At 43.6% G+C, this 20,177-nt stretch overlaps 1 protein-coding gene across 5 annotated transcripts in view; it reads left to right on the forward strand.

Moving 5' to 3' along the window:
• Positions 1 to 1,135: 1,135 nt before the first annotated feature.
• The window catches only part of ADAMTS6 (ADAM metallopeptidase with thrombospondin type 1 motif 6), a 142,079-nt gene continuing 123,037 nt past the window's right edge, over positions 1,136 to 20,177 (forward strand). For 4 of the 5 annotated variants that reach the window (XM_035100852.2, XM_035100856.2, XM_035100857.2 and 1 more), the window contains exons 1-3: positions 1,136 to 1,681; positions 13,795 to 14,138; positions 15,241 to 15,608. In XM_035100852.2, coding sequence (XP_034956743.1) covers positions 14,042 to 14,138; positions 15,241 to 15,608 — 465 coding nt within the window. In that variant the 5' untranslated portion in view covers positions 1,136 to 1,681; positions 13,795 to 14,041. The remainder of the gene's footprint in view (positions 1,682 to 13,794; positions 14,139 to 15,240; positions 15,609 to 20,177) is intronic. The other variant, XM_035100859.2, reaches the window with a different exon arrangement.

Consider the following 20,177-nt stretch of genomic DNA (forward strand, 5'->3'; position numbering starts at 1 on the left):
CTCCTAGAAGAGCACAGGGTCAGTTCAGTGCGCAGAAAAGAGGACGGGAGAAGCAGCAGTCAATGCTGTGCTCAGATCTTCCGATAAAAGATCTTATCGTGCAACCCAGTACTGTATCGTGGGATCATGGGAATAAAGTTGACAAAATGTACAATTTACAAAAACTAAGGATCACTGAGGACTGCTTCACACATTACTTTTTAGATGTACAGTACATTTAAATGTATTGTGTGAATAAAACAAACACGTGTCTGGATACAAGTGCGTCATACAGGGGCTACATAACTATCGGATAGACCTTGATTAGTGAACTGAGGATGGGGGCCCGGTAATTTCTGGTGGGGCTAGCCTTTACGGCTCTCTTGTGTGCTTTGAATGCCTAAAAGGGGTCGTTTTAACTCCCTTGTGTAAATGAGACGTAGCAAACAACATCCAGAAATCGCATTTCACCCCTTGCTTTTCAATGCATCAGAGCCGTTCACACATTCAGTTATCCACCCGGGTTTGCTGCTACGTAACGTGTGGGACGACAATGCTACTACGTTGTTATTCTTAAAATTACCACCGTGCCATTTTTCCCCCGCACACTGTCAAGCCCATCCAAGTTTGCACCCAAATCGGGACTCGGGCCTGCGGGAATAAACCCCAGACTGGTGGGGTCACCCGCTTGCCCTTGCTTTGCGCCTTCCCTTCCCCGATCCCTCTCGTTTAAGCGGACTCCAGAGATCCTTTAACGTTCCCAGGGTTGCGGAGGTTTTTCCCAGTGACACGAGCCCATCCGGAGCCAAGTCTCCTTTTTCCTCCATCTCAGCAGAGCTGCTTTAAAACAGCACACGCATCGGGGCCAGATGGAAAGAGAGAAGAAGCACGAGGCGCGCGGGAGAGACGCGAGACGACCCCCCCCCATTCATTATGAAGCACTTTAAGGAGTGCGAGCGGGGCGGGGGGGGGTGAGGAAGTTTACATTGCCTCGAGCCCCCTGCGGCTTTCCTTTCGCCCCCTCGCCTGTTACCCTGATTGTACCTCTGCGTCCCCCTCCCCCTCCACGTGATGGGCCCGACATGCGCAGCAGCGCCAGGGGCGCCGGAGGCACATTTGCAGACTGACGTCAGTGTGCACAACCTCTCAGGCCAAAATAGTCCGCTGCTGCTGCAGCTCCAAACTTGGCTGAAGGCCGGTAGTGAGAAGAGATCTCGAGCTACTTCAACAAAACTTTCTCTCCAGTTTTTCCTGCTCCCTCTCTCCCCCTTTCCTTCCCTCTCTCCTCCTGATGGTATTCACATAATAGCTCTGCATTGGAAGGGGTGGCCAAGAAGAAAAACCCCCATCCCAAATTCAGTCTTTCCCCCCTCCTCTCCCCACTTCCTTTCTACCCCTTTTTTTCCTTCTCTTCCTCCCCCCCGCCCCCACTTTTTGGTTGTAAAAGACAAAAATATGCAGGGTGCTTAGATAAGGCTGGATGAATTGATGGCATCCCTTCTCTTGCCTAGTCACTCCGTTCTCTCCGCTTCCCCTTTTTAGAAAAAAAAAGTCTATAGAGGATTTCATTCTGCTCTAGAATATAATTCTGGCGTTGGCTTGCCAAGAGGGGAAATCAGAGAGAAGGAATACGGGAACCCTCCGGTGCTATTTCCTATTGTTTGAAACTCACTTTATAGCAGAGAATTTGAAGATGAAAACGGTAAGGAAAGAATTCACCGGACTCTTTGCCTTATGATTTATTTATTTTTATTTTTGTCTCCCGCATAATGGTGCGTTCAGACGTGGAGCTGGGGTGGTTTATAATGCACTAGTCGAAGTAGATTTTGAATAATTTCAGAGGAACCTTTGAGATCTGGGGATTAAAAAGTGGGCGCGGAGGGGGGAGAATTGGGGCGCGCGCGAGGAGCTTCTGAGGCAAAGAAGCTTGGTTTAAGTGTGCTCTTGGGCAGTGAAAACTTTTCTGTTTCGGAAGCAAGAAAAACAATGGTTGGCAAAATAATGCGAGCCCTTTTTGTTTGTCGGTTCCTTTAAACTCATTGACTTTGCTTATGCCCATCATTTGGTTGTGTCACGTCAGTGCCTATATAAATGGGGGCGACAAGTGCATATTTTCGTGTGTGCATGCGACTCAAAGGGTCGCATTGATGTAATAGCTGGAGCCCGGATGCTCGACTGAAGGAGAGAGACATTAAGCTCTTAAGAGGCTAATGGGAGAGATGGAAGAGTGTAGCTTTGATTTAGCCCTAGACGCGGAGGGAGTTGCTAGACTCGCAACGCTTACCCAGACGATTGAATCGCTGTGTGTGTGTGTTTTAAAAGGGGTTTTGGGGAAGGGGGAGGCAAAGGTGTGTGGCCGGTGTGTGGGTGGGGGACTAACTGGGATCGTGCTCCCGGCTAATGTGTGTCTACTCTCTTGTCTTTGCTAATTTCTTTCATTGTTGTACAAGAGGAGAGAAAAAGAGAGCGCGAGAGTCAATCTCAGACTCTTGTTTTTATTTGGACTGCCTTTGCAACGCATTTGGGCCTCATGCCAAATGTCTGGGTCACACGCGTTTTATCCAAATAGATTTAGCGCTGCTGTCTGGAAATGGGCTGCTGAATGTTAACTTTAGGATCAGCTCCACCAGAACAGCTACAGACCCTTCCCTGGGGTGGGGGGTGGGGCGAGGCGAGGGAAGAGGGCTTTTGTTCTTTAGAGTTTTCGCGGAGGGGGGTTGATGTAAAATGTTCTTTTGTACTCAGAAGGCATAAATGTGTGCAGGGGGGATCTGGTTTAAAATATTGTTTTTAAGTAGTCTGGACTTTCAGCAGTAAAAATGACAGCTGATCCTTTAGAAAGTTAAGGAGGGGGGAAAGAGGAGGAGGAGGGCGGCACAAAGTTTTACAGATAACTTGACTTTTGCCCTCCTCCCCACCCCCATCCTTCACCACCCAGGTGGCAGCTGATCTGGCGAGTTGCATTGCAAGTGCAGCAGCAGCGCCTTTATTCCTGCCTTGCTGCTCATTCACGATGCAATCCTGCGTGTGCTTACTTGGGAATAAGCGCCATTAAACTCAATGGAACTTGCTTCCAGTAATCACACGTCAGGCTGCACACACCCACACCTCTTTTCCCTTTGGTGTTGGCTCCGTTGCGTAGCTAATTATTTAAAGGAATTATTTAAACTCCAAAAACCTTCGTTTGTTCTTTTTCTTTAAAATCTAGTGCGCCCTTCAAATCAGGCTTTTTTGCGTGCGGTGCTTTGTGCCTGTGCAAAAGCAGCTCTGTAAAAACTTGGTGTGGGAGAAGCTACGTAAAGAAGCCAATACCTGTGATTGATAGGACACCCACTTCCCCTCCTTGCCTGTCGTCGCTTTGCCTTAGCAACCCCTCGTAGTCCCAGGGATCACTGGCCGCTTCTCGGGAGCCCTGCCCATTCAAGACGTCTCTCTCTCCCTCTCCGCCCCCCCCCCTCTGCTCACTCCTTGCCAGGAGAGGCTCTGTGACTTGCATGAGAGCAGCCAGGAGCCAGGGCGGTGGGGGATGGGCCGCGGCTGCATCTTTCTCCCTCGCGCGCTCTGTCAATATGCAACGGGGAGCTCCCGCCAAGCAATATATTCGCCTCTTGCCCCGAGGCTTAGCTGCCAGATGCCCATGTGTACATGAAGGCCGCTTCACCTGAAGGCTACTTTGAGGGAGCTGCAGCAGACATTGCCCAAAAGTAGAGGAAACGGGTCTCTTTATCCCTTGGATGAGCAAGCAAGCAAGGCTGGCAGGCAGGCAACACTTTTGGGTTTTGTTTGCAAGGCGAGGCGGCGACCTTCACTTTTGCTCTATTTTCGTTTTGCATTTATATGTTGTGAACCGCCCTGTGATCTTCGGGTGGAGGGCGGTATACAAATTATTAACAACAACGCCTGATCTAGACAAGCGCTCTCTCTCTCTCTCTCTCCACCCCCCTTCCGCGGCGTCCTCTCTCCTGGGGAGCGGATGTATTTGCAGGAGTTTTTTTGCGGCTTAACGCCAGGCCATTAGTGGGCCACAGGTGCTACCGCCAGAGCCGAGTAATGTCTGAGCAAACATTGCCCAGGGAGATAGATGATGCGGCTGGAGAATGAGGCTCATTGAAAAGAGCGGCTGCTGCTGTTAGTGCCGGCGGCGGTGGAAAGCCGATGGGTTCAGTTTCTCTTCTGCTGCTGCTGCTGCCTTTGGAGGCAGGCCCAGGGCCGGTGGTGGTGGCTGACTGAGCTGCAGGCGCTGTACCGTTGCCAAGGCTCCGGCGGGAGAAGGAAGGGAGGCCGTTTGCAGGCGGCGGGAAGGAGCCTGCGAGCATAGGCTCTTGCTGCTGCTACCTGTTTGCACCAAGAGGTGACTTGAGTTAGGTTGCCGGGGTTGGAAGGGTCGGCCAGGGTTCAGAAATCTCTCCTCAGTACCTTGAAATATGTGAAATAATGATCAAAAGGGTGTTTCTGCCCATGTGCAGGGTGTCTTTCTCTCACCATGGAGCAGCTGCAGGATGTTTTCTCCCCCCCCCACTAAGTTAAGAATTAACAATTAAGAAGTAGAAAGGCAAAACAGTGGTACCTTTAATAATAAATATTAAAATTTAATAACTAATGCCTTTATTCCCCTAAATATGGGTAGAGCTCAGTTGGTAGAAGGCATCCTGAATTCTCTAGGTGCAGCTGGGAAAGGCTTATGCCTGAATCTCTGGCGAGTTTCTGTTGGTCAGTACTGAGGCAGATGGACCAGCATGAGACAGCTTCATAGGACCAGTGTAAACGTCACAAAATCATGAGCAAGGTTTCATGTTGTCCATCAGGAAAGCTATTGAGCAAAATAAACAGAGATGGGTGGGAGGGGGAAAATCACACAGAATTATGTTTTCCTTCTAAGCCTGCAGTTCTTGAGATGGAGTGTAGAAGGAGTCATAGAATTGTAGAGTTGGAAGGAACACCCGAGGATCATCTAGCCCAACCCCCTGCAATGCAGGAATATGCAGGTGGCCCTTAAGGGGATTGAACCCAGGACTTTGGTGTTCTCGGCACCACACTCTAACCAGCTGAGTTAACTGGACAGAGTAGTCATACAGACATAATTGGTTACAGGTAGGTAGCCATGTTGGTCTGGATCGAAGTAAAATAAAAAAAATTCCTTCAGTAGCACCTTAAAGACCAACTAAGTTTTTATTTTGGTATGAGCTTTCGTGTGCATGCACACTTCTTCAGATACATAATTCTTCAGAGACATAATTGGATTAGGCTCAGTGGGTGCAGGGTATTGGGTATTGGGGCAAAAATGAAGTAATTCTTCACCCTTTGCTGAAAATATGAAATCTGGTTCTGTCTCCAGCTATTTCCAGGAGAGGCAGATTAACTGAGTGAGAGCTATTTTTGACCCAGTTCTTAGTCAAAAAGGCTTATACTCCAAAATACATGATGATGGCACACAGTGATGGGGAGGGAGAAGGGGGAAAGCGAGCTCAGCATCAGTTTTTACCCTATAGCCAGCAGGACTTGGAAGAAGCATGTTCTTTTTTGTCCCAGTGAGGAGGCTAGGAGCCATCTGGACTTAGGAAATTCCGAGCAGGATTAGAAGCTGTTTGGACCCTGATCTTCCTAGTAATTTCTCTTCTCTATCACACCTCCTGGCTAGCTGTGTGAAAAATTGTAGATCTTCCTTGCAGCATTTGAGCTTCCCTGGTGGTCTCCCATCAAGGTAATCCAGCTTGGTTTAGTTTCCTAGCCTTGGGTGGTATGGCCAGAGAGGTGTCTGAGATTAGGGGCCCCTGTCCAAGTACAAGAACAAGCCATGGGGGCAAGCCAGACTACCTGAGGAAGTAGGGCTTGGGTAGGTCTGAGACCTTGAGTCCTTATCCTACCCACAACATTTTTCTTGGTAGGTAGCCCTGAGGCTGGGAAGCCTGGTCTACCTGGTTAATTTGGGCACAGTAAGTCCAGTTGGAGCAGGCTGGTCTGCTGGTGGGATCCCTCTGATGGCATGTCTCTTGGACTGGCTTGGTTCTGGCACTTCTCTGTAAATGAAGCATTGGTTCAGTGGCTGCCAGCCCTCCAAAGTTTGCCTGTGCAGGAAGGAGAAGGGTGAGGAGCACCAGAGATCCCTTTGCATGGCCTCTAACATTGCAAGCTTTCTAAAATAGTTATCCGCTGCAGAAGGAAACTGAGGTGAATGTCAGTGTAACTATATCATGTCCTCGCCACTGCTAATATATTTATAGCATTTTAATTGTAGCATATTGAAGGAGAAGAAAGGCAGGTTTGTGCTAGTCAGGAAAGGCTGCTAAACCAATCACCTGCACCTCCACAGAGTTCCCCTGTGCGCTATTTATTGCTGCTTTTCTTCACCTAGACTTTACTATTCCAGAGAGGCTTTTTCCATTAGGCACATGACGATTGGATTTACATATGTGTTAAAAATTAATCCAGATGAACACTTGCTGCTCTCCCTGCCCCCCGTAAGTAGAAAAAACGGATTTAGGCATAGAAACTGATTTGGTAGCCCTGCATGATGACCTTTGTCATGAGAGAGACAGGGGAAACATGTCCTTATTAATTCTCCTCGACTTCCCAGCAGCTTTCAATGCCACCGACCATGGCATCCTTCTGGGGCGGCTGGGAGTAGGTGGCACTGCTTTGAGGTGGTTCTGGTTCTACTTGGATGGTCGCTCCAAGATGCTTGGGGAGTGTTTTTCAGCCCCATGGAGCCTTCAATGCAGAGTTCCTCGGGGCTTGATTTTCTCCCCTATATTATTTAACATCTACATGAAATGAGTGGGGTCATCTGGAGTTTTGGAGGACATTGTCAGCAATGAGATGGTTGCTGCAGTGAGATGGTTTTCCTTTTAGAACCAGGTGGGCTGAGCTTCCAATTCTTTTGTGTCAGATGCTCTGGAGGGATGGAATTTGGTTGTAAATCTCATGAAAGGATCAACAGAATGCCAAGTGGAATATGTTTTGTGCAGCGTTTTATTTGTATGCATGTGAGATGCTTTAATAGTGTTTTGGCTCAATTCACATTCCACTTACTCTGTTATACACTTGAATATCAATACTTTGGAATCCATCGGTTGTATTCCACTTCTTCACTTAGAATAGAATCAGAACAAAAACTATTTGATATTCAGCAAACCTTTCTGAAATGCTTTATATAGCTTAGTTTAGTTTAATAAGATATTTAAAGAGAAACTTCAGAGTTAAAGACTTCAGAGTGTTGTAGAGCAAAGATCCAATAGATCTTTATAAGGTGTGGAGATTCAAGGAATAAGGCATATATATTTAACAGTTAAGTTGGTTACCCATACACACATTTGATACACACATTTGTAGCCACACATAAACATACTGTGCATGCACAAACACTTGCTCAGTAAAAAGTAAATTAGGTCTGCTGATGTAATAATGACTGGGTAGAATTCTGTAGCCCTTTTGTGAAGAGAGCCAGACTGCATAGTAATGTAATAGTCCCTTCTGGTATTGAAATATATGAATGAAAATGCTGATAAACCCAACTAATCCCAACACCTGCAAGATTGTCTCAGCCAAAATTAGGCCACCTGCTTGCAAAATACTAGACTCACCAGTGTTTCCATGCTTCACAGGTGGACAAGTCTTATTTTATATAGACTAAGAACATGTGCGTACTGTGGTATATGGTGTAGCTTTAATGTATTCACATAATTATGCATTTTGCAGAGCCATTTGATGCTATGTTTGCTGTATATCTTGAGCCCCAGAAACCTCAACCCTGTTTGAGATTCGGGGGGCGGGGGCGGTTCTCATTGATCTGAAGCCAACTTTGTCTTGGGCAAGCCTTGAGTGCATGGATATTTTTAGAGTGGAGTTGAGTGTAAATGCTGCCTTTTATTCTGTACTCTTTGATATTAAGATTATTAGTGTTCTAGTCTTCATGCTGTGTTGTTTAGTGCTGGACTTGGTTATAGAATCTTAGAGTTGGAAGGGGCCCCAAGGGTCATTTAGTCCAACCCCTTGCAATGCAGGAATCTTAGCTAAAGCATCCATGACAGATGGTCATTCAACCTCTGCTTAAAAACCTTCATGGAAGGAGAGTCCACCACCTTTTGTGGGAGTCTGTTCCACTGTCGAACAGCTCTTACTGTCAGAAAGTTTTTTAGTGTGTTTAGCTGGAATCTCCTTTCTTGTTACTTGAAGCCATTGGTTCGAGTCCTACCCTCCAGAGCAGGAGAAAACAAGCATGTTCCCTTTTCCATGTGACAGCCCTTAAGATATTTGAAGATTGCTATCATATCTCTTCTCAGTCTCCTCTTTTCCAGGCTAAACATACCCAGCTCCTTCAAGCACTCCTTGTAAGGCTTAGTTTCCAGACCCTTGATCATCTTGGTTGTCCTCCTCTGCACACATTCCTTCTTATAAGAAATTTCTCACTTCCGATCTGAGAACTTAGTCCTTAGATTGGTGGTAACAGGTCCTTTCCCCAAACATCACATGATGTTAAGTAACTGACAGGTGGGTATAGTTTTCCCATGGCCTCATGACCAAATTCAGAGGCCCAGTGGGCTAGAGCAGGCATCCCCAAACTGCGGCCCTCCAGATGTTTTGGCCTACAACTCCCATGATCCCTAGCTAACAGGACCAGTGGTCGGGGAAGATGGGAATTGTAGTCCAAAACATCTGGAGGGCCAAAGTTTGGGGATGCCTGGGCTAGAGGTTCCCCCATTGCAGTCCTAGAATCTGACTACTAATATGCCCTATATATATCAGAATCCGAAAAACCATATGCCACAATTATAGCAAGTCCAGTGGAGGTGCCTGGAACACTGTTTAATCTGCATTGGATGAGTTTCAGCTGCTTTGGCCTGAGAACACACATAAGTTGCTTTGAAAAGTGCAGCTACGAGCTGCCCTCTTGAGCCTTCTTAGAGCTAGCCAAAGGAGATTGACTGGATGGGACCATTGAGTGATTATTGCTTCATTTGAGAATAGGGAGATACCATCTGTCTTGAAGGAGACAGTGGTGTGTCTTCTCCTTGAGAGAACTTCTCCAGACCCATAAATATCCTCTTTTGTGGCAAGGTGCTTGAGAAGGTGACAGCGGTCCACCTTAAGGCATTCTTGGAGGAAACTGATTATCTGAATAAATTTCAGTAGTCACAGCACTGAAACTGCCTTGGTTGCCCTTGTTGATGTTTGTTGGGAGAAGGATGTTTTTCTTCTTGAGATTTCACAAAATTCTTTTAACCTTCATACCTAAGTAGTGATTGCAACCAGGTTTTTGACATTTACTATAGCGCACATATTTGAAACTTGTTCCCTTTTTCTGTGATTTGCCTTACCCTTTGTGAAAGGGTGTGTCACAGGAAGAGGGCTATGTCTTGCAAATGCAGTTGAACTACATTCACTTGCACTACTAATCATGTGTAGTTGATGTATTGGGGCACAATGTGAATGGGAATTGGTACCCAAAGACACCTTTGTTCACTTTACACTGCACACAACAATTTATTAAAAAAAATACTTTAAAAGACATGCACTGCTTTTCAAATGGGTATCAAGGCAGCATACCACATAATACCAAGAACATAAAAAGTTCATTAAAATACAATGAAGCAGCAGACATGGAATCATAATAAATTAAGATCCAGTAAATGCTCAGGCAGACATAAATGTTTTTGCTCTAAAAATGAAGCCTCACAACTGTTTGGTACAGCATTATTTAAAACACACTGCATGTACAAAGATGCGTGGTAACAAGGCAGTAGTCCTCAAGCATGTCACCAGTGCCACCCTCTGACTCAGGCCAACATCTTTTAAACGAAATATGTATGCAGAAATTGTACCTTTAAAATGTTGGTATGAGGAAGATGGCAGCAGTAGCTGTACCATGCTGGGGCCTAACAAGAAAAAGTGGGCAGCAGAGGCTCAGAGCATAAGGATTGGCCAGAGAAGGAATAAGCAGAATCAATATATTTTTCCTGGAATTTGGAGCACCCATGTTAGAACACCCTAGGGCCCACAACTTTGATACTTCTCATCATTCTGTGTAGCATTGTTGAGAAATGCCAAGAGTTAAGACTGCTTATAAAATCCTGAGTCAACTCTCTCCTATGCATGATGTAATGGTCTATAATTCCTACTCTCTTGAGAATGAACATTATGCCATGGTCTTTAATTATCACACATAATTGCATTTTAATCACTGTTTCTGCCACGTACTTCCTGTGTTGATAGGAGGTGATTCTCAACCCACACGTGGCCCCTTTGGCTCTGTGTTCTTCATTTGTTTAGTCTTGTTGATGAGCTGAAGGAAAGCTTGTGTTACTGAAGGTTAACACAGCTGGATTTATGACTGACAGCAGGGGGGCTCTGATAATAAAGGATGCTTTAAAATTTTAGGCAATAAACAAAATAAAATTATGTGACTCACTAGCCCTTATGACAAACAAAAAAAATAAGAGGGCAATCTGAACTTTTAATGAGCTTTGGTACTTGTAAAATGTTGAGGAAGGTGGTCTTATATTAGTGACTCTTAGTGAGAAAAATGGGCAATGAGTTGTACCTCTCGTGGAGAGACTACGAAAAATGTGTGCAGGGAATAAGAAACACGCAAACATATTGATCTAGGAAGTGAAAATATGCTGGTCTGTCAGGTAATTCTAACGGAAAGGGGAATTTATTTTCACTGAGCATATAAATATATATGGCTAAATTAAAAATCTAAATGGTTGGCATCTATCTGTCTCAGGAGACAATGGAAGAGTGCACCTTTGGTACAAAAATCAAAATAAATTAACCAATATCTGTGCCAAATCCTTCATTCAAGTTCATTTTACAGGAAGAAGAATGTTAAGGGCTGTATGTGGTGGGAATCTTGGGTGGCTGGAGAATCTTGTTGTGGTCTGCCTTCTTGTAGTACCACAAGCCAGGCATTGTATTCTGGTGGGAACAGCACAGAGCTACAGGTAGGGGACCAGCTGGATAGCACTGACAAGGGGATGGTCAATGGCACTTGTTTGATTTGGTATTGCAAATCATTGTGACCTCATCCATCACTCCCAACCAGCATGCAGAATAGTTTTTGTGGGGAGAGGAGACAAAACTAAAGGAGTAGAGCAATAAGGATTTCCTTGCTCAAGTCTGTATCCCTGGGCAACAAATTAGAAGGGCCAGATGTGAAACTTGCTGATGCAAGTAGAGATGGACAGAAGCCAAGCTAGAAATTCTGACTGTAAACATTTGCTGTAAGACCTATGGCCTGATGAACAAAGTGAATGACCCACAGGAAAGTGAATCTTTTCTTGGCAGTGACCCGAAATAGCAGCAACATCCAAAAGTTCAACCAATAATATTGTTGCTCTTGGAAAAAATATATATGGCTAAATGGCCAGGATCTGGGAGCACTTACCAGTGGTAGGATGGTACAACAAGCCAAACTAATGAACTGCGAATGATCTTTGGTCATTAACTTAGGTACAGGAAACTAGAATCTAGTGAGGGTCAGTGATACCTGCCCCAGGGAACCAATAGAGCCAATTTAGAACTTAGAAAGGCTTCATAGTCCAGTGGGGGTGGGGGTGGGGTGCTGTACCTCTGCTAGAGTTCGTGGCTTTGCACCTGGCATTCCAATCAGTTACATAAATTGTCTCTGAACCTATCAGAGAATGGCAGATGCAAATTGCCACTCATCTTTAGTTAATTTCCCTCTGAGCAGTATCTGAACTTATGTAGTAGTTCTGCTTCATAAAGCAGTAAAAGAGAATTAAACGCAGACAGGACAGCAGATCAAAACTCCAAGAGTTAATCAGAAAAATGTCTGCCAGAATCAATGAGGTGATGGCAGGTCTTAAGGAGCTAATAGAAAGGTATCAAGGAGCATTTCACAACCTGGGTACAGCCATGAAAAAGGTTTTCTTTCATATCCCCACCAAACATAGCTCAGATACAGTTTTTCTGGCTGATTGGAGGGGAACAGACAAGTTTATATCAGAGGAGACAGCGATTCATTCTCCAAGTGCTGGTAAGAAGGCAGGGAAGCAACTGGCACTTCTAAATGTGCTCTGTGCACAGAAACGTTGTTTACCCCAGCCCATCTTCATTTCTGACATTGTTGACTCAAGGCATGACCTTTCTGTTAAGAAAGGATTTTTAGTATAATTTTACTTACATTGTTTTAACATTTTCATTGTTTTGTTTTGACTACAAGTAGATGCACATTCTCAAGTCTCAGGCAGCTGTTAAGTATTAGCACAAAATATTTGGAGACCAGCATTTTGAGAGAAACAAAACAAAATCACAATTTTTATGCTATGTAAGGGCCAACCATTTATAATGTGGCCATTTCCTAAAAACTTTAAAATGTGTACTTGTCACTGCAGATGCAACAACTTTCACGTGTAGTATTTTTTTTAAATAACATGTGGTTTCATGGGTTTTTTATGAACTGTATAATTTGAAATGCCGAACTCATTTTTCTGCTACCAATGGCCGACAAGAATTTTGCATGAATAAAATATGCAGGATACAGTCTTGTAAAACAGTAATAATGAGATCAGAAATTATATATTATTTTGCCGGAAGATATGGTATTTTGTTTGTCCTGGATTTTTCTTTTGACTATTGACACATCATGCTCTCTTCTTCACAGCTGAAATCAATGTATACTTTTAAGTTTTGACTTAAATGGGAGTGCAAAATATCCCCCAGTATTTGTGTACAAGCCATAGGTATGGAGTTCAGCTTACTAAACTTGAATATGGTGCAGGGATGCTTTGCAGAGCACTATGCTGACAGGAAAGGGTGGAATTAGTGTGGCCATTAATATTAATATGATGATACAGTAGTGGGTGTACTATTATATGTATTTACTGTTCTCAGCATTGCTCTCCTTCCTTCTCCTCATACTTAGGTGTGTGCTGCACATGGTCGCTCAGAAGTTGTTCACCCTTCTGGATCTAGGCCTCCCTGTCTTCTGAGGAGGCCCTGACCCAGGTTCCATCTCCTGGAAAGACTAGGCTCTAGAAGGAACATGACATTTTCTGTGACAGTCCTGATGCTCAGGAACTTTCTTCCAAGAGTGGGTCATTCAGCCTTGGCCTTGCTTGGGATGGGAAGGGGAAAAAATCGTTCTGCCCAAGCACCAGGCACCCAGCAATTTTGGATGTGGGACATGGCTGGATAGGGGAGTTGTTGGCAAGTGGCTGGCATCTCCTGACTGGAGCTATGCATCAGTCTTCCTGAAGAGCAGGGGCTTATCAGGATGCAGCCTTTGGCCTTTGAGGAGTTTGGGAAGGGTTGGCAGAACAACACCATAGTGGTTGTTAGGTTCTGCTCTGGTGACTCTGAACCTTCACTAACCTCAACGGCTCTAGAACATAGCCTAGTGCAGTGTTTTTCAACCACTGTTCCGCGGCACACTAGTGTGCCGTGAGATGTTGCCTGGTGTGCCGTGGGAAAAATTGAAAAATTCAATTTATATATAGTCAATATAGGCACAGAGTTAATTTTTTTAACATTTTCTAATGTTAACATTTTCTAATGGTGGTGTGCCTCGTGATTTTTTTCATGAAACAAGTGTGCCTTTGCCCAAAAAAGGTTGAAAAACACTGGCCTAGTGAACCTCTGAGGTCTTTAGCTCCTCAGGGTAAAAAGAGATCCTTTTACTGTCATAGGCTGTCTTCCCTCATGGGCTCTCACCTTGGACAACCCATACATAATGAAAACTAAAGAAGACTGATGCATTTGGATGTCTGAGGATGTTAAAAATTCTGTCTGTCTAATAATTTTTCAAAAAATTAATACTGAATGAAACTGATTTTCAATGTTATCTATGCTTTCCAGGTAAAGAAATGGACAACAGTTGTTTGCTATTCACTTTAACTCCTCATTGACATGTGAAGGACTTTTTAATTACTTTTGGACTGAAAATGTCTGCAGACATAGAAAAAAGTATATTATTCCAAAACGCCTATCAAGAAGTGGAACCACAAATAGCTAATCCTGAAGAAATATAATAAATCTTGGTTATGGTGCAATGCTGGAGTGGAGTTAAAGCTGTAGCACATAGGTAGCCCACTTCTTCTAAATTATGGAAAAATTGTGGAAGATGTTGACCTGGATTTTGTGCTTAATTATGGTTTTGTCAGAATTTCACGGTGACAACAGGCTTTCGTATAGTTCTCAAGGTAGGGTTCCAACTTTTAAAGCTATCATCTTTTGACACTTATTTCAGTTAATCAGTTTTCTTTAACATTTATATTAATACTCATTGTGAGAGACCACAAAGGATTTATGATGTACAAATTTTAGTTATTCTCTGTGGGAGTAAAATTGGAAGATGCATTTTTTATTTTATTATTTAAGCATTGTGTATAGCACTTAACACTTTAGTCTCTGTTAGCAAATTGAAAAGTCAGTATTTTAATTTATTACTTCATAATAAAGAAATAACCAAATTAAAATATTGTAGACGTAACTGAAGTAATTTATTTAGAAAAAAATTAAAAAAATAAATATAAATATTGAAGTACTTGATTTTTGCCTGTTCATTAAAAATGTGAAATCTACATGCTGAAATCTAGGGCCCTGTATGCACTGCAATATATATCTTCAGTCCACTTTGTACAGGTTCTCCCATTAATTTAAATGGAAATAGCAGCCTGTATTGGTCTCCTTCTTCAATGCAAGTTAAAATAGGAATCATTTCTGGCAATGGGAGCTGTGCATGGACTGAAGCTTGTGCATCCTTATCTGATTGTTGAATCAGAGCACTAACCCATCTTGTGCTCTTTTAAAACTAGTGGAGCTCACTGGTATTGAACTGTATCCTTTGACATTTACAACATGATTCTTTCCATACTAATCATTTTTTTCTATTGCTGGCGCGCGTGTGTGTGTGTGTACAGGGTGAGTCCTTTAAAAGAGGCCCTGTGGATACAGAGTACACATGTTCCATGGGGCCTCTTTCAAAAAACTCACCGTGTGTGTGTGTGTTCAAATGCAAATCATGAAATAGACAAATCATGAAATAGGCCAGACATTTAGCTAACATAAAATGAATGAATGTATATTTAAAGATCAGTTTAATATATATTTTTCTGTTAGAAAGTGGGTATTTTCTTTAGTAAAGTAATTTTGTTTATTAATATGTTTACATGAACATGAATTTTGACAGTGCTTGGATATAGCAAAATGTGGATAATGTTGTACTACTCTTTCTTGTGTCCTGTTATATTTTCTTCTCTTTTATGGCCATTTCTTGGACTGATTTACCATGTGGTTTCAAAGAGGAATTCCTGTCTTACCTTGAACACTACCAACTAACAATCCCAATAAGGGTTGATCATAATGGAGCCTTCCTCAGCTTTACTGTGAAAAATACTAAGCCCTCCAGGAGAAAGAAGAGGAGTACTGAACATTATGACCAAGAACTGGCAGTATCTAAATTATTTTTTAAACTTTCTGCCTATGGCAAGCACTTTCATTTAAACCTGACTCTCAACACAGATTTGGTCTCCAAACACTTCACAGTAGAATACTGGGGGAAAGATGGGCCTCAGTGGAAACATGACTTTTTAGACAACTGTCATTACACGGGATATTTACATGGCCAGCATGGTACAACTAAAGTAGCGTTAAGCAACTGCAACGGTCTGGTAAGTTCATGTTATGTATTCTAGCATGTTGGTATTCTTGAGTCTTTAAATTTACAGCATCTCTCTGTTCACACTATTATATCTCTATTATTATTATTATTATTATTATTACTTGGATTATGGCCATATAATGGGCATATGTTTGAACAGGGGGACTTGAGGGCTGTCTATAGGGAAGAGGCTCCTGATGGATGTTAGTGCTAACATAAAGGGTGATCCCATTAGGACAGGGCTGGATGGGTCATTAAATGACAAAGGACACAGGTAGTAGCTTTGAGCAGGCATTCCAATATAGTCTTCTTGTTGCATACCCGTAGTTGCAAGACAGTCACAGAGAGTCCATAGCTAATCAGAACTCACACCAGATGACTGAGGTGTTCACTGCGGGGAAAGCTGGAAACTTCTCCTAGGAAATTTAATCCAGTTCTGGAGGAAGATGCTTGCTGGAGCAAACTGTTTTGTTAATTAATGGCCAAATGGAGGCTTAGCGATAGTACTTGCATTAGATATGGCAATGGCTGTGGGAACTAATTAGGCATGCAGTTATGTTGCAGATAATGCAAAGGTTCAGTACCATCCATGACTGCTGCTATGAAAGGAGGATTGGCTTAAACCACCTCAGCTTCTCAGCATTGGCATTGCACTCATTGCCCAGAGCAAAGCTGAAATAGGCACATAGTTCTGAAGCATTTCAGTTAAACCATGCTTCTCAGTAACACCACTTCATTGGTTGCTGGTGTCACAAGGAATAGGCAAGCAGAGTAGTATCCAACATAGCTGTTCCGTTTGCACAAGGTCTTCCCCTTGCACAACAGACCTTTCCCTCTCTCTTCTCCCCATGCCCCCCCCATCTGCTCTGGAGCATTGGGGAAAACCCCAGAACAGATGGCAAGGGATTAATTTCTGGCAATTACAAGAGCAATAGATGTATTTGTCTGGGAGAAGAACAACATGAAGACTGCTGCTTCAGTACTCTGAAAATGCAATAATCCCACAAACTCCAGGGAAAGCCATATCTCAGTGGTAGAGTATATGTTTTGTATACAGGAGGCCCCGGGTTCTAAACTCAGCATCTCCTGGTAGGACTGGGAAACTCTTGTTTGAGACTCTTGTTTGTAATCCTGGAGAACTACTACCAGTCAGTGTAGAAAATAGTGAACTAGATGGACTGACTCAGTATATGGCAAGCATCCAATGTTCCTATGAAATGCCTGCATTACATGAGCAAAAAACATACAATGGTACAAATAAAACAAACAAAAATCTATAGTTGAAAATACCATTCAAAAAGCAACAACTTCTAATTAGTGGACAGGAATTGTAATCAGTTTTAGACATCTGCATTGACATCTCATTTAGACAACTGTCCAGCACAGGTACAGTGGTACCTTGGGTTACGAACTTAATTCGTTCTGGAGGTCCGTTCTTAACCCGAAACCATTCTTAACCTGAGGTGCACTTTCTCTAATGGGGCCTCTCGCCGCCGCCGCACGATTTCCATTCTCATCCTGGGGGAAAGTTCTCAACCCGAGGTACTACTTCCGGGTTAGCGGAGTTTGTAACCCGAAGCGTTTGTAACCCGAGGTACCATTGTAGTGGCTTTTCGATTATGTAATGATTATAATGTGAAATTAGATTAACAGGAATAAAAGTATATATTTTGGTGGGTGGGATAGTTTAAACTTCTCTTGGGAAAACACTAAGTACTTACAAGTACAGTGGAACCTCTGTTAACGAACACCTCGGTTTACGAATTTTTGGTTTACGAACGCCACGGACCCATCTGGAACGGATTAATTCACTTTCCATTACTTTCAATGGGAAAGTTCGCTTCAGTTTATGAACGCTTCAGTTTATGAACAGACTTCCGGAACCAATTACACCCATGCTTCGGGTTAAGTACGCTTCAGGTTGAGTACTCTGCGGACCCGTCTGAAACGGATTAATCCACTTTCCATTACTTTTAATGGGAAAGTTCGCTTCAGTTTATGAACACTTCAGTTTAAGTACTCTGCAGACCGTGTGGAACAGATTAATCCACTTTCCATTACTTTCAATGGGAAAGTTCGCTTCAGTTTATGAATGCTTCAGTTTATGAATAGACTTCCAGAACCAATTGTGTTCATAAACCGAGGTACCACTTTACAGTTTTCTGATGCTAGCCCATTTGATTAACCAGTTAGAGAAAATCCCTTTTGTTGACAAATGTGAAGAATATGGAGGAAAGCAGAACCATTGCAGTATCAATTGTGATAAATAATAGCAAAAGGTGTACAGTCCAAGCCTACACGGTACTTTTGTAAGCTGTCCAGTTCTTGATTGGATTCTGGGTTGTTTCAGCAGTAAGTCTTATATGGAAAAAGACCTGTACAGTTGTACCAAAATTCAAGCCTAAAAATAACTGTAGAGTAGTCAGTTACAAAATTATGAAAGAGCACACCATGTTTGGAAACCAACACACTATTCAATACTGTAGTAAATCTTAAAGTGTATCATCTATAATATGTGGAGATTGTTTCTCTATTCTACATAGAGACACTAGCCATAACTGGGTATCAGTTGCACTTAGGTGTCACAAGGTCTCATTAACTTTATAGAATCGGATTAGTGATTGGAATTCCTCGGTGTTGGGAATGGGCATGTGTCTGTTGAATTGGCCCTTGTTTCCCTGCAAGGTCAGTCAGCAGGGGCACAGCTTTCTTTAGCTTTCTCTATCACTACTCACAAGCAGGTAGTAACTCCTCACAGCAGGATTAAGGGACTGTGATTTACAGTCCTTACAGAACTATGGAAAGACCAGGACCTGGATAATCTCTTATACCGGTAGTTAGGTTTGGAAGGGAAGAGGAGAAAGCAAAAAAGAAAGAAAGAAAGAAAAGTCTGATCTTGTAGCCCAATTCTAAAGACTGCCAGTTCCAGAGAGCTCACACATCAGGTACCGTGTTTCCCCCTTTTTAAGGCGTAGTCATAAAGTAAGCCATAGCAGGCTTTTAAAGTAATTGTTAAATAGAAGACACCCCCTGAAAATAAGCCATACCTCCGCGCTGCGCGGAGACCGCGAGCGCCCAGCCAGCCAGTGGGACACAGCACACTGGCCGCAGCAGGAGGAGGAGGACGTCTGCCTCTTTTCGGGAGGAGGAGGCAGACGGCCGGAACCGGCTGCTGCAGCTGGGCCCGGCGGAGGAGAGGCCACTGCTCGCCCCTGGGGGCTGCGGAGGCAGCTGGGCAGGGACAGCCGGAGCCCAGCCGGGCAGCAGCAGCAGCAGCGGGAGGACGAGTACGGTGCTGCTGCTGGCCGTGGCAAGGAAGCAGGCGCCCGAGGAGTTCCGGTTTCCGCCTGCAGGAATGGCGGACCTGTTTTCCATCTCTCTGACCTTCGTAAGGAATTTGGCGGTTGCTAGGGGAGTAAATGGCAACCCCCTACCCTCTCCGGGGGTTACGGAGAGGGGCCGCTGGCCTGCGATGCCCCCAGACCCACTCCGACTGTTTTTGGAGTGGGGGGAGCTTGGGCTGAGCACTTACGAGGGCCAGGACTCCCGGACGCTAATCTGCATGGCGGGGATTTCCATGGTTAAAGAAGATAATTAGGCTTAAATCTATGGACATACTTCAGAAGGAGGGGAAGAAGTGCTGTTTACTGCTGAGAAATTTACTGCTGAGAAATTTATGAGGAGTCAAAGACTGTACTGCATCTGGAAGAAGGATTGATGGGGACGGAGCGATAAGGGAAGTGAGTTTTTATTTTTTCTTCATATATGTTGCCTCGTACCTTCCCGGACGCGATGTCCTGGCTTGTTTGGAGTGAAAGAGAAGCAAAAGACTGTGTGAGTTGAACTTTATAGCTGTTGTTACTGAGCATATTTTTTAAAGATGTGGAGTTGCCGATGAGAAAAGCCCCCCCCTAGTCGGACGGAAGGAGTTCTGGACGCGTTCGGAGGATTTATGAGCTGTGACGCACTTTAAATTGGAGCAGCGACCTGAAGCTAAGTTCAGCTATAGGGCAAGGAGATCCATTAATTTACCAAGAGTTTATGGTTTGATGTTTGGGTCTCCTGCCTGAAAAAGCTGTAAATTCTATAAAGATCGTAAATCTTCATGGCTATGAGAGAAAACGAAAGTGATTTGAGTTTTTTAAGATGGCGCTACTTCGAGCTGCTTCGACGCAACAGGGAGCTCCATTAAGAAGATTTATGGGGAGGCTGGACTGATTAACTCACACAGGAGAAAGAACATCTGTGAAACTTTGTTTGATATTTATCTCAGCAGCTGGGAAACAATCGGATGAAAGTGGAAAACATCTATGTGACTGTAAGGGGAAGATCTGGATTATTATGAACTTGGAGGACGATTTGAACTTTAGAAAAAAGACGGCAGTGGACGGTTGCGAGGAATTCCCAATTTCTTGAAACATGGGAACCCAAATAAAAAATTCTTTAGATGATTTGGCATAACATTCGGTTTGATTGATATATATATGTGTATAATTTGAAATATTGAATGTGATATAATTGGTTTTAATTGGAAAACTAATAAAAATATTTTAAAAAAAAAAAGGAAGCAGGCGCCCGA

This window comes from Zootoca vivipara, chromosome 11, assembly GCF_963506605.1.
Source record: "Zootoca vivipara chromosome 11, rZooViv1.1, whole genome shotgun sequence".
Lineage (NCBI taxonomy): Eukaryota > Metazoa > Chordata > Lepidosauria > Squamata > Lacertidae > Zootoca > Zootoca vivipara.